General features: G+C 50.2%; 7 protein-coding genes across 7 annotated transcripts; 2 read left to right on the top strand and 5 right to left on the bottom strand.

Moving 5' to 3' along the window:
- Positions 1-700: 700 nt before the first annotated feature.
- On the bottom strand, positions 701-1,499 carry DEU56DRAFT_898684 (uncharacterized protein; the record flags this gene model as incomplete). The annotated part of the gene is made up of 2 exons (XM_041356470.1): positions 1,411-1,499; positions 701-1,130 (listed from the first exon to the last, which is right to left on the bottom strand). A coding segment is annotated over exon 2 (321 nt), but the record flags the coding sequence as incomplete, so codon positions are not given.
- DEU56DRAFT_752486 (uncharacterized protein) lies at positions 1,381-2,560 on the top strand (the record flags this gene model as incomplete). Its single annotated transcript, XM_041349646.1, has 4 exons — positions 1,381-1,474; positions 1,654-2,001; positions 2,047-2,370; positions 2,436-2,560. The coding sequence occupies 4 exons, from the start codon at positions 1,381-1,383 to the stop codon at positions 2,558-2,560; spliced, it is 891 nt and encodes a 296-aa protein (XP_041212903.1).
- Positions 2,561-3,742: 1,182 nt separating this feature from the next.
- On the bottom strand, positions 3,743-4,387 carry DEU56DRAFT_778672 (uncharacterized protein; the record flags this gene model as incomplete). The annotated part of the gene is made up of 4 exons (XM_041351830.1): positions 4,311-4,387; positions 4,212-4,262; positions 3,857-4,144; positions 3,743-3,806 (listed from the first exon to the last, which is right to left on the bottom strand). Coding segments are annotated over exons 3-4 (225 nt in total), but the record flags the coding sequence as incomplete, so codon positions are not given.
- A 466-nt stretch (positions 4,388-4,853) lies between these two features.
- On the bottom strand, positions 4,854-6,855 carry DEU56DRAFT_728245 (cytochrome P450; the record flags this gene model as incomplete). Its single annotated transcript, XM_041348034.1, has 10 exons — positions 4,854-5,079; positions 5,137-5,259; positions 5,314-5,360; positions 5,415-5,536; positions 5,586-5,811; positions 5,862-6,111; positions 6,164-6,289; positions 6,344-6,480; positions 6,532-6,631; positions 6,695-6,855. The coding sequence occupies 10 exons, from the start codon at positions 6,853-6,855 to the stop codon at positions 4,854-4,856; spliced, it is 1,518 nt and encodes a 505-aa protein (XP_041212901.1).
- A 505-nt stretch (positions 6,856-7,360) lies between these two features.
- Positions 7,361-9,437, top strand: DEU56DRAFT_880299 (Spo11/DNA topoisomerase VI subunit A; the record flags this gene model as incomplete). The annotated part of the gene is made up of 13 exons (XM_041356086.1): positions 7,361-7,618; positions 7,666-7,854; positions 7,911-7,966; positions 8,027-8,208; positions 8,258-8,311; positions 8,364-8,450; positions 8,502-8,585; positions 8,640-8,714; positions 8,767-8,834; positions 8,884-9,036; positions 9,092-9,146; positions 9,202-9,257; positions 9,299-9,437. Exons 1-13 carry the CDS (start codon positions 7,419-7,421, stop codon positions 9,435-9,437), a joined length of 1,398 nt encoding a protein of 465 aa, XP_041212900.1. The 5' UTR covers positions 7,361-7,418.
- A 974-nt stretch (positions 9,438-10,411) lies between these two features.
- DEU56DRAFT_576559 (uncharacterized protein) lies at positions 10,412-11,874 on the bottom strand. Its single transcript, XM_041346904.1, has 4 exons — positions 11,857-11,874; positions 11,395-11,804; positions 10,883-11,346; positions 10,412-10,831 (listed from the first exon to the last, which is right to left on the bottom strand). Exons 2-4 carry the CDS (start codon positions 11,478-11,480, stop codon positions 10,461-10,463), a joined length of 921 nt encoding a protein of 306 aa, XP_041212899.1. The 5' UTR covers positions 11,481-11,804; positions 11,857-11,874; the 3' UTR covers positions 10,412-10,460.
- Positions 11,875-12,022: 148 nt separating this feature from the next.
- DEU56DRAFT_778636 (uncharacterized protein) lies at positions 12,023-13,162 on the bottom strand. Its single transcript, XM_041351829.1, has 3 exons — positions 13,047-13,162; positions 12,889-12,989; positions 12,023-12,836 (listed from the first exon to the last, which is right to left on the bottom strand). The coding sequence occupies exons 1-3, from the start codon at positions 13,118-13,120 to the stop codon at positions 12,217-12,219; spliced, it is 795 nt and encodes a 264-aa protein (XP_041212898.1). The 5' UTR covers positions 13,121-13,162; the 3' UTR covers positions 12,023-12,216.
- Between the last annotated feature and the right edge of the window lie 235 nt (positions 13,163-13,397).

The following is a 13,397-nucleotide window of genomic DNA, read 5'->3' as shown; positions in this document are numbered from 1 at the left end:
ATCTGGGAATCTACGAAGTCGGCATGCTCAAGAGCCGAATTATGGTTGGGAGGCGAGAAAGTAGAGAGAATAGTGGAAGACACACCGAGACGGAAGCCGTCTCGAATACCAAGAGGAACATCGTGAAAAGAATCGAGAACACCAGCAATACCAAGAAGCTCCTCCCATTTGTCCCACCGCAAGGGGGTGACAATGGGAAGGAGGTCAAGCCGACGCGTGAGACTGGGCGTTATGGCCCGCTGATTCTTCGCCACAGATAGAGCACTTGTGGGCGAATGGGCAGGGGCGCTTTGCACAGCCTTTGACGCCGTTGAACAGGAAACAAAGCAGCTCGTTTGCAGAGGAGCGCCATTTCCCGTCGGCGTGTTTTGTGATGAAGGAGTTGGAGGAGGATTTGCAGTCACGGGGAGAGTGTTTCCCCGTGCAGAACCAGCAGATGCCAACGAATTCAGAGGGGGCCCTAGCAATTGGCCTCTCCGTGGAAGGTAAGGATGAGGACGGCTTCGTGGGGGCGCGAAACGAATTGCCTCGAGTGACCTGAGCCTCCAGGGAGGCAATGCGTGAAGCCATAGTGGACTCCACCTCTGCCTTCACCAGATCGAGGCAATGCGAAAATATGCGAGGTTGGAAGATGGCCGGATTGAAATCCGATGAATTGTTCACCCAATGTTGGCGAATCATAATGTCATATCGTACGTACGCAGCGAAGTTGTGCTGAAAGTCGTGAGACCTCAGCACCCCTTCATAGTGCAACCGGAACGATTCGGCGATCTCAGCCTTGAACGGCGAGTTCAGATGCCGACCGATGAGCACTGGTAGCATGCGAGCGGCTTCACAGAAGTTCGGATAGGATATCGACGGTTCGTTCGCAAGATCGAATTCCGTTGGTGCCTTCGCATAGTGAAGAGTCGCACGAGTGAGGTCTGCCGAAAGGCTATTAATGGGGAAGTAGGACTGCCAACCTTCCTTCAGGATGTGAACCACCAAGCCATGATCAATGAGGTCATTGGGGTCTAACTGCATGGAGGGGTCTGAAGGTGGAAGGCCATGAACCCGAGCCCTGAAGCCAGGTGCCGGTACAGGGAGCAGAGGGGCGGGAAGTAGGGAAGGAAGGCCCGGAGAAGCATGAGCTGTGTGGAGCGAGTTCAGATGAAACTGCCCGCATACACACGGCGGAATGAAGGAATGAGACGCATATATGCGCATAATCTCAGCAAACCGGCGCATATAACGCCTGAACTCAGCAGAAACGGCGCATATAAGCCGTAGCACAGCCAGAAACGGGCGCGTAGGCACCGTAGCAGAGGACAAGGGCACAAAGGCCGAGCATAGCAAGGGAGACCCCTCATAAGAGGATATGTGACTCCCGAAGAAGGAACGATGGAGGAGGAGAGAGTATGTGGGGCTTACCAGAGGATGGATGACTGGCTACCAGTGAGCTCAGCCAAGGGTTTTGAAGGATGGTCAAGACTTGGTCAGCCGAGAGATGTTGAGGCGTGACTGGCCCCGCGGGAGGAAGGGGAATCGCCGCTGGTGACGACGACGCTGGGGGAGCTGCAGGATGAGCTGCCGGCTGAGCTGGAGTGGGGGCTGGAAGCATTTGAGGTGCTGGGGCTGGAGAGCTGGCCGAAGGAAATACTGGCAGCAAATGAGGGGCTGGAACTGGAGAGCTAGCCGAAGGAAACATCGGCAGCGAGGGGGTGGGAGGAAGTGAGGCTGATGCAGGGGCAGACGAGCTTGAAGACGCCCCCCAGGAAGAAGGCGCTGACGAGGCCGAGGATGAGGCTGAGGAAGCCGACAACAAAGCCCACATATTGGGCGAGAGATGGGAAGGCGAGGAGGAAGACTGCGAGGAAGCAGCCGGGGCTGAGGCAGGGGGAGCAGGGGGTGGTAATTCCTTAGATTTCCCTTTCTTCAAGGGGGTGACACCCCGTTGGCGCTTTGCGGCAGGGCGGGGTGAAGATGAAACCGTCAGAGAATGGGGCGGGGACGTGGGAACATGTTGACGTCTGTTCCCCGACTCCGGAGAAGTCGGGGGTTCTAAAGTGAGGACAGGAGGATCAAGCCTTGGAGTCGAGCGAGAGGCCGACATCGCCGCCTCCAGCTCGTTGAGATCGATAGAAGTGGGAGAACCCGGACCCGATGAAGGGGCGGAAGGAGTAGGGGAGGATGCCCTGGGCATGGGAGCCGATGGGGGTGGAGAAGGAAGTGAAAGAGAGGACAAACGAGGAGATGAACGAGGGGGAATGGGCCGAGATGATGAAGATCGAGGAAGGTTACGACGAGAGCTCATATGCGAGCAAGAACGGAGGCACAGGATCCGAGGAGCTCACGCAAGACGACTATATGCGCAAGTGCACGTAACAGGGGGTAAGGAAGAAAGACACGTCAGGGGAAGAAGGGACGCGCGTCGTCGAAGACGCAGTGTTTTGTAGCTCCGACTCGGCACGAGACTCGGCTCTGTGGCGTTCGGTTCCTCACACCCAGAGTCCTAATTTTGGTAACACCGCACGACGACAAAATGCTCGAGCTCGCTGTCCTCAACAGCGAGCTCAAATAGTTGCCTAATCCTTCACCCTTTTCACTAGTTCTTTTGAGGGAAAAAAAATCAACTGTAGCTAAGTAACTATGCTATTTTGACCATAAATCTTCCATACTTACAATATTCACCCATTCCTGTCATATATTTATACTGGGCGCTCTGAGGGGCTTATTATGGGCTCAATTAATTATGTATTTATTGTATAAATATATTAGAACTTCTACAAAGCCAGAAGTATACAATTAGAGTCCAGAAAATACCAGAAAAGCGGCCAGGGTGGGGGGAGGAGGAGGTGGGGAAGGAGGGTTGTGTTGTCCAAGAGTAAGCATAGTTAAGCTACAGGTTATTTTTTTCCCTCAAAAGAACTAGTGAAAAGGGTGAAGGATTAGGCAACTATTTGAGCTCGCTGTCCTCAACAGCGAGCTCGAGCATTTTGTCGTCGTGCGGTGTTACCAAAACGGGAAGTCACGCTAATCCCAAAGCATCCTGGTACATCTCGGCAACGGTACGCGACTCTGTGGGTGTAAATCCTTTGTGTGTGTGTGTGCATATTTTGTGTGGAATAGTTGAACGGATCCAGCACCATAGCTAATCGTTCTCCATGATTAGTACCCCATCAAATGAGGTCACACACTGATCATAACAGCGATAACGCCCCTACTAAGACCTACGAAGCACACCGAGGTACACCATTCATTACTGCGGATAGTATCTGAAGTGGCGCATGTCCGACAAAGTTTGCACCCACACAGAGCGGGCCCGTCATGATGCTGCAAACGGCTAGTGCCAATGCTCCTAACGTGGAGTTCAGCACTCACAGTGAGCGGCTCACCATATCTTTTCCTCTCCAGGGTTCAGTACTTTCAGTGGTGCTCGAATTTCTATGTGCGTACACAATTGAAATATATCTACCTGGATTTTGTACTCATGAAAGGCAGTCTCACCCTTCGGCTTCATCCTCCCTGTGTTATTGACCTGTAACTCCATTCGATAGCATGACGGACAGGGTGGATATGTGTCGAGCGGCCTTGCAGAGCTATCCACCCGGTCATTGTGATCGACCAGCGTCTCTCAACAATCTTGGCACAAGCCTTCATGGCAGATTCAAGCTGCGGGGCGTCCTCCAACAGGCTACATTACTCATATCTCTGATGATTCAAAGTTTCCATCCCTAAGATCAGTTGCAGAGGTTTCTAGCAATGAACTTGTCCGATCGAGGATAATCTTCAGCTGAGAGACATGGAATGCGTGGTCTGCGGTGGGACTGGCTGACAGTCAGTACATGAAAAATAGACGCGTGTATGTACACCGTACCTGTCCTCCACATGAACGCTACCTAGTATTTCCAACGTAGATGTTGCTTCCCTCTCCCACTCTTCTGCCTCAGCTGCATCTTCCTCTTGAGATGGTAGAGAAGGCATATTTTCTAATACTGCCAGGCCTCCATCCCAGAAGCCACCACCCAGTTTAATCATGTCTGATGTCTGTTTCTCCTGGCATAGTAGGATACCGATCTGCGCTCACAGGCGATCTTACCATGTCCGACATGCAGACTTCAGGACGCTGAATGTTTGCGGGCAGGGCGCAAGAGCTGCATTATGCCTGCATAGAGAATGTGCTCTAGATCGGGGAGGTAGGGCTTGAAGGACACGTTAATATGATGGCTTACCTGGCAGGATATGCTTCTCGAGGATCTTAGTGCGCCTACCCTTCTCGATACCTGCGACCTTAAGAATCTGAGTGGTATTGACAAACGACATACACAGACGGTTGAATGGTGCGTGTTTATGGCTGCTCTTGCTCATGTTGATTTCCACAATTTTCGATGTGGGTTTCCCTGCCATCCTCGGCGTCGTGGGTGCCGTCGTCATCTCGCCGCTCGTTTTCCGTTGGCAGATTAGAGATGCACATATGATACACGGAGCTTGGCTTACCAATAGCTCGTCACTGAAACAGTAGCAGCCCTCCATGGATGATGTGTTTTTCTGCATAATTCGACTGCATCATCCAATCGAACTGCACGAATAAATGAATAGAGCGCCTGTGCTAGGCTTTTCCCAAATCCCTGTAAAGGATTGCGCCTCAGTCAGTGCTACGACAGGCTCACGGCGTCATCAGCTGCTGATGCATTGATGGTCGACCGTCACCTCAGCTCATGGCATCAGGATCTGGCTCTTTCACCAGACCTTCTCATAAGGTGCGTAGAGCCTGCATAACATTATGAATCAGCCTGATACTTCTCGCTAATGGTACAAACCTCAGCACGTCCCAAGCTCATATGTACATCAGTCACTACTTCATGCTCAATATTCTACAACCCCTCACCGTGCATAGCCATCACGCTCCTCAATGATCCCTCATCCCCAAACCGCGGCTGGAAGCGTGCAGCGAACGGTTTGGGGTGTGCAACCACCCCATCTGCGAAGGCCATCTCATCAATCGGATTCTCCGGGTCCTGCGTGATCTTGAACGACCACAAGAGTAGCGCGGCATTGATGAAGACAGACCGATTCGCTACGTGTCGCCCAGGACAAATTCTGCAAATTCTTCTTCAGCAGAGTTCAACTTGGTTGAATATCAGGAAAAGGGCGTACCTGCGTCCAAAGCCGAAAGAAGGGAACTTGATGTCGTCCCGGATTTTTCCGTCGCTGTTGAGCCATCTCTCAGGATCGAACTGATCAGGGTTGGGATAGACGCTCGGGTCGCGCGAGATTGCCCTGTCAGAGGGTGATCAGTATATACATCTGAATAGAATGAACAGCATTCGGTACCAATGGTTCCCAAATACTATAGCGCCCTCTGGGATAAGCATTCCTTTCTGCTCGGGCAGCAATGAGAATCAGAAAATCATACCAGAACACTGGAAACGTACGTAAACTATATCAGCCGAGGCACGGTGAGCAAATCCAATGGTTGTCACGGGCCTCCAGCGAAGACACTCCAGCATGAACGCCTCGATCTGCGGAAGGGAATTATAGTCGTCGAAAGTAGGAGCTGTAACGACTGGCTTGAGAATCGTTCACATAGATGAGCTTCGACATACCTCTGTCGCGACCAACGACGATATCCAGCTGCTCTTGCACCTTCTCCTGCGCCTTGGGATAACATGCGGATGCCATGACGACATACATGATCGCTACAGCAGTCGTGTCTGCACCGGCGCCAAAGAGCGATCCAGCAAGATAGGCCATTTCGTCGTCCGAAAGTTGGTGTGAAGACTGGTTCGCAAGAAGATGCCGAGCAAATGAAGGGCCGGCCTTGCCGGTTGCCTACAAAGAACTGTGAGGTGGTGTTTAGGAAAGACGTCGAAGGAACCAACCAATTCTCTCGAAACACGATTGAGTTGGTCATGGTAGACCTGACTCTCTTCTCTTCTCCATTCCTCCAACTCGGTCGTGTATCCTGGGACGTACTTTAGAATTGGGAAGCGCTCTATCAGGAGCGCGCCAGGCCGCATGAGCATCTGGAAGCGCTTGAGAACTTTATGGATGACGATGATCTCGGGTGCATTCGTGGCGGTTGGCGTGGACTTGCCGTACATGATACGCAACATGACTGTCGCTGCGTAGCTTGCGTTGAATGGGTAAGCAGTTATAGAATAACCCACGAAGTGCAACACACCGGTTCGCAGCTGCTTGGTGTCCTTTAGGGTTATGAAGGATGTCAAGGATAACATCACGGGCGGTGTCCATTTGTATGGGTGCATAGGAGTCTGCAGCTTTTGCTTGAAGATGAGTGTGTGCTGCCCTGGATGAAACAACTTCAGCAAAACAGTTCAGCAAGAGAAGATATCAACACAACTTGCGAAGTCTCCGAAACTGCTCTCCTGCGGGTGCGAGGATCATGTATAATCCGCGAGACAAGATCTCTCCTGCTGCAACTGCACGAGGGCGGTCCGCTAGCACACCACCCTCCTTCTCCATTATATCGTTAGATTCCTTCGCAAGTGAGTATGAAGATGCACGGTGAACAGTATTGGAGTCATTTACCTGATGTCTACCAATGATGACCATGACCCTGCTAGGTCCCAACCGAAGGGATATGATGGGACCATAGGTATTGATCCATTCAGCAAACTGTTGAGATTGGCTGTAATGCGTTTACTGTCAGTGTCTACGTAGACACAGAGAGAAGTCTATTTTATGTGCTCACTTGGCACTTGGTATATGGTTTCCGAACAGCCAATGTCCTGGGGGTCCTGGAGGAAGAGGCAGGCGTGACCTCGATCGTAATTTAGCGCGGAGGACATTGCCTGCCAGAACGAGAGCGACGAATGCTCCTAGGGTCTTGAGTTGAAATGTCAAGTCGAGCATCCTCCAATAGTCTGTTAGTGCAAACACGGTAACTTAATACAAGGGAGGGAGCGGAGGAAGGATGGCGAATGTGTGCGTACAGAAGCTCCTGTTTTATCTTGGAGGAGCTGACAGAATGCGGTTTAAACTGGCCCATGCTGATGCGGGATAAGAAAGATATTGGGAGATAGCGGCTTTGGGGAGGATATCTACATCAGTATCCCACACCTGAGACAAGTGAGGTATAGTCTCCCGTAATGGCCTTGATAGAGGGTGAACAGCCACTCCTTCTTCACCAAAACGGTGAGGAGGGGTGAGGTCGTCCATGTGCATGGTATCTGAGGTGACTATCAGTAGACAAAATAATGCAGAGTAGATTATAACGGACTTTGGAAGATATTCGCAAAAGATTCTATGATCTTTTACAGCGCGAGCTGGCTCCCTGGAAGGGCTGTTACTAAAGAACTAGTACGTCACTTAGAACAAACACGCGTCTCAGCGTCTACTGAGCACGTGATCGACGCGTCAATAACAAATAGTATTCCTACCCTCCGACTCCGAGTCTTTTCAGTCTTCAAAGCTTCATGGCTTTAGTCTTTGACGCGGCCGCGGCTCCACAGCACCCAACTGCCGGTGAAGCTCACGAAGAAGCTTTCTCTGAGCTACACAGTGGGCGTGTCTCTGAGGGTGACTGTGACATATCCGATGGACCAGATGATGGATGTCAAAACGCAGAGTCAGACTCGGAAGGGTCAGTCGAAGACAACGAGGAGGACTTTTTGCGGTACGTTCTGTGGAACTGTTTCACTATTCACTGACGAACCCAATAAGCTTTGAGGCAATACAAAAAATCGAACGGCTGGCAATGACATTTCTTGAACAGCTTGCTGGTTCACCACGAAATGCACGAGTTGATAGTGTAGCATCAAACAGCAGCACTGAACCAGCTACTAACTCAAGACCTCAATATCCAAAAATCGAGCTTCAGTTAGCCGACCGTCGAAAAACGTCCTCCGAACGGTAACACATTGACCCCCGGTCGAATTCTGCTGCCCCTTATATGCTAGTGTTTTCAGCACCAGAGTTATTCGATACCCTCTGAAGCGAAAAGGAGCGAGCTTAAAACCATTCGGTAGGTCCAGTGGTAGTTTTATGGTGCCTTCGTTTTCAATCGATGACCGTTCGAATACAGCGCAAATCTTACGTGTCATGGACTTCGCTCACCAAGCTCTAGTCGACAATGTGCCACTAACAAAGCGGTATCTGTCTTTTGCGAATGGTTTGAGAAGGAACCAAGAAGAATTTGACCGTGTTCCTAGGGACATGTACTACAAAGACGTCCACATCTTCAAAGCTCAGGGGACTGTTGATCGAGTGCGTTCTTTGAGTATGGAGTGTCACCGTTCATACTCACATAAATCAGCTGGTCGATGATCTTGCTGTGACATTGGGCTTAGAGCGGGCTGACCTTAAAATCGTAACCTTTCTGTCACCTTATGACTGATATATTTCCTTGAATGCGGTTGTAGCGCGCTGCGTCGAAGGGCCTCATATGCGGCACCGGACTGACAATTCACCTGCTCGAAGGCGAAGTTATTTCTATCAACGACTTAGAGGTGAAAACATTTTCCAGAGAGACAAGCCTGGTGTTTGAATGTGATTTTCAGGGAACCCTAATACCTACGGGTGAATCCATAGAGCGATTTGAACTGAAAGGAGATATTTCATGGGTTCTTGTGGTTGAAAAAGAGGTATTACCTGGAGGCCGCCTTCCATAGGAAATGTTGATCTAGCCCTCATTTTAGGCCGTCTTCCAAACACTGTGCCGTTTTCAGTTTGCAAGTCATCGGTCGCTTCCTGGTCCCGGGCTCATAATCACTGTGACTAAGTGATACAACACTAACTACATTGCTGCTTATATGCTTCCTCCAGGGTAAGGGATACCCTGACGTAGCTACTCGACAACTCGTGAAAACCTTGTCAGACAACCTTCCGGCGCAGTGAGTCGAATCCGCACGGTTTGTAACCACTCATAATAATAGTCAATAGCATTCCAATCGTCGCACTTGTCGATGGCGACCCATATGGGCTCGACATTCTATCGGTGTACAAGTACGGCAGCCGCAGCCTACGACATGAGAACAAAAAACTCGCAGCAAAACGAATCGAATGGCTTGGCATCTGGGCATCTGAAATTGCAGAGTAGACACTAATGGCTTTCTATCCCCGTCCATACTGAAGTAGCTCACTCCCATAGCCTTGAAATAGATTTGGACGCACTGATTCCGATCACGCGACACGATGAGAAGAAGGTAAGACGGGCTGTATTTCCCGCCGTGAGTCCAATCATCTTATTATCCTCCGTAGGCGCTCGCGGTACTCAGTCGTCCCACTGACGTTTTGCCCACAAAATGGAGGCAGGTGTATCTCTCATACTGCAACTAAATGCTGAATGTGTCCACAGGAAAGAGCTCACGCGGATGCTCCACACCCGAAGGAAGGCCGAAATAGAGATTCTGTCGAGCTCCTCAAGTCAAAAGTCTAACTCCCTTATACACTACTTAGCTCATAAAATCTGCCACTTTATCGAAATGTCTGCCTGACTGTGATACGGATGTCAGGCGTAAAATCACAGCTCTTTGACACGATGGACATTGACAGTATCCTTGCGAGATTATGGGCATCGACATCACAGCGCAGCAAAACGATATCGTCATGAATATCTGCATTCCTGAGCCTTAAATCACCGCCACATGAAGCATCGTTTGAGTCTGAGCTTCTTAATACTGACTTCAAATCTACATATGGAATTCGTTCGTTACATACCAGAAAGGGGGTGCTTTTACTACTCAAGAACATGGTTAGATAATCGGTTCAATTACAAAAACGTGTTAAAAAAGTTACCCGCTATAGTGAAGACATGGAAAAACAATAATCGTGTCATGTCAAGTCTGAGATCTGAGTAAGTATTGGTGCCAAATTGACGCGTCTCAACCCTTGTCTGGACCACCACGTGTAATAGTTTCACTTCAGTAGAGTATGAGGGGATCGCGGCTACAAGAATAGAAACTACAACAGCTAGAATATCAACATGCCATGAGCTTGCCTGAAGTGGCAACGAGCGAATGCCACAGCTAGTAGAAAGTTTGGAACCAGGACTTCGGCAGTGCGGCCTCTAGGTTTTACGAGCGCTACAAAATCGTTGCCCTTCAAACTCCAGACTCTAAATAGCTATCAGAGCATTCGAATAAATAGTCCAAAATACGAAAAGGTTGTATTACCGAATTGATAGGCCGTGATGTACACAGCACGCTGGAAAAAAATATTATGGCAGAGGGTCCTGCAGTTCTTGACCATCAAGACTCCATTTCTATTTTGAGTTCGAGTTGCTTCTGGTATGGAGTCATCTGTGCGAAGTGCCGAAAGCCGGTGCTCAGGCGGACATTTGTTCGAGCTACCGACCAGTGGTGTAGAAAATATACCCGTCATTGCAGCACTTGGGGAAATCCAAGCGCCATAGGGTTTTGAATGTCTTGGTGAAGAGGCCGTGGATGAATGGACGCAGAGTGGGTGGGTGCTGAGAAGGCGTTGGCAGGGATTTGGGAGAGCATGCAGATCTTGTGTAGTTATTCGTAGAGGATCTGTTGTCCACGACAGTGCGCCGCAGCGGCTCCTCGCAAATACAGGGCATAAATTTCGATGCAAGAATCGTCGCTCAGCAAGGAGGGGGCACTTGAGATAGCTGGAAGGGACAGCGAGTGCGGGGTGTCAGGTGAATATGGATACACGATATCCAGCTGAGGTGGAGGTGGAGGTGGAGGTGGAGGTGGAGATGGAGGCGACACTTCTCTCTCTCTCGATGCAACGGAATCGGGGAGCCAATATCGACCAACTTCCGAGGACAGGATGTCAGGTTCGTCGATGATTTGATCCCAAGGCCTACAAGACCGTCTCCTGAAGTAACAAACTACCACTGCGAGTGATATCAAAGAAAACACTTTTATTGTGTCAGTATTTCGGAGGGTAGGCTCGGAGGATGTCAGCTCACTTATCCCACATGCTATACCAGCCCGCGTTCCAGTGCTAAGCCCATGGCTGGTAGCTGAAGTCAAGCCATATACAGTGTTTTGTCCTGAGCTTGAGGAGCTGGTACTACTAGTGCTTGCATAGCCTGAGCTGGAGCTGGTGAGCGTGCCTGCGGTGGCAGTTGTATAGATGGAGCTAGACTGGGTGATAGAGGTGGAACTGGAGTGAGTAATAATTGTGAAGCTGGTGCTGGGGAAGGAGCTGGTGCTGGAGCCAGGAAAGGAACTAGTGCTGGGGAATGAGCTGGAGCTGGAGCTGGAGTGAGTAGTAATTGTGGTGCTGGAGCTGGAGCTGGAGCTGGAGCTGGACTGATTACTAGAGGTGGAGGTGGTGTGGTGTTCAGTTGTGGTGCTGGATCCATCATCGTCATCGTCATCACCGTCGTCATCACCGTTCTCGTCCCCGTTATCGCGAGCGGACATGAATCTAATGGATTTGAGATGATAATTCATTTGTATTTTAACATGAACTCACATTGGCTCTCGGTATACATTATTGGCTGCAACTACTAGCGACTGCGAGGCGAGAACAAAAGCCAAAGCCGGAAGCGAGTGGGACATGCCCACGGCCTTGTAAAAGGCGGGGAGCACCGAACGTGGTGGGCAAAGGGAACGGTTCGAAAAACACGCCCATATGCATGGTACCGAGTACTACTGTGCATATGATCGGCATTAATGCGAAAAGAAATGATTCTCTTCCAGCAAGAAGTCCGCGCGAAGCCAGAGATTAGCGTAAGTCGAAGGATGTCGATCTGAGGTGGGGATTCTGATGTAATTCTCAAACAACTTTGACGAGTGTATGTAACACGCGCTCGAAGGAGCCGAAGAGTGATAAGATGGACAGTTTTGCAAAATTGTTACGGATGAAGTTCGTTTGACCAGAGCCTAATCAAGCTTGTCAGCGCCGGTCGCAGCGGTAAGAAAGCCTACACTGTACTTATGCCATAATATTGTGAAGTTCATATACGTACCCACTTATAAATTTCTGGAAACTGATCATGAGGGGAACAGAGGATCGACCAGTTTACATCATGTGATTCATGAAGGATGCCAGCTTTCAGCAGAGTAGGAGGGGATCAGTAAGGTGAAACTAAAGGAGAATAGAAACTACACATGACTGAAACAAAAGCACAGTTTTAAGTAGCAACAAGTACCTTAGCGACCGAGGCCTCGATGATTGACGAACGTTATTCGTGCTGTTCCAAGTCCAGGCTTTAAATATGTATCAGAGTATGTGAAAAGCAGTTCAAAGTAAGGAAGAGCAATTAATTATTGTGATATAGTGCGTGATGCACCCTCAAGAAAGATATCTTGGCGGAGGGTCTTGCTGTTCTCGAGCCTCATCGAGACTCCGTTTCTTGTGTTCCAGCTCGAGCTCCTTCTGATGTCGAGCCATATCTGCGTGAAGCGTCGAAAGCTGGCGCTCAGGCTGAGAGTTGCTTGAACTGCCCCCCGCTGGCGCATTGAAGGGGGCCATCATCGCAGCACTCGCCGAAGCGTCATAGGGTATTGAATACGTTGGAGAATAGTATGATGCAGGGCGAGCAGGTGCTGAGAATGGCTCGTGGGGATTTGGGAGAGTAGGCACATCTTGCGTAGCTATTCGTTGAGGGTCTGTTACCTGCGACAGTGTGCTGTAGCGGTTCTGAGCAGATACGGGGTATGAATTCCGATGGGAATCGTGGCTTAACAATGGAGCAGCGCTTGAGATATCAGGCGAATTCGGATACGTAGTATCCAGCCGCGGTGGAGGTGGAGGTGGAAAGTCTCTCCCTCGAGATGCAACAGATTGAGGGGGGAGGCGTTGACTAACGTCCGACGTCACAAGGGCAGGTTCATCATCAACTTTCTCCCGAGCCCTCTGATATCGTCTCCTTAAGTTGGCAAACAGCAGTGAGAGTAATATCAAGAAAAACACTGGAATCAAGTCAACATTTTGGAGCGAAAGGCTCGTTAAATGTTGGCTTACCTATCCCAAATGCTAGACCAGCTCGTGCTCCAGTGCTAAGTCCACTCCCGGACGAGCTTGAGGAACTGGTACTAGTGGTGCTTGCATAACCTGAGCTAGAGCTGGAGATCGTGCCTTTAGTGACAGTGCTAGAACTGGACTGGGTATTAGAGGTGGACCTAGACGCAGTGGTGATCACAACTGGTGGTCCTGCTGTGGGACCTGGTGGTGGTGTCAATGGACTCAATGCCATCGCCGTAGTTCAACGCAGAGGCTCAGGGCTGAAACTTCCTTGACCAGGCGGAGGGAAGGATTGAGGAGGTATGCCGAGGGTTGCCCGAGGTCCACTTGATGCCCGAGTCTTGCCCGAGACCTACATATGCGTAGCCCATCAAGCCCCACCAAAGCCCCACAACTTGTCCCGTTTGAACGACCTCGTCGCTACCACTTGCATGAAACTCCCCGTTCATGGTGGGGATGGCAACTTGTGGCGTTCACACTCGAATCAACTTATCAAGAGACTGACTTCA

Source organism: Suillus clintonianus (assembly GCF_016758775.1).
Source record: "Suillus clintonianus strain FC179 chromosome Unknown DEU56scaffold_9, whole genome shotgun sequence".
In the NCBI taxonomy this organism is placed as follows: domain Eukaryota; kingdom Fungi; phylum Basidiomycota; class Agaricomycetes; order Boletales; family Suillaceae; genus Suillus; species Suillus clintonianus.
The sequence above is the reverse complement of the archived record's forward strand: the minus strand, read 5'-3'. Positions and strand labels throughout refer to the sequence as shown.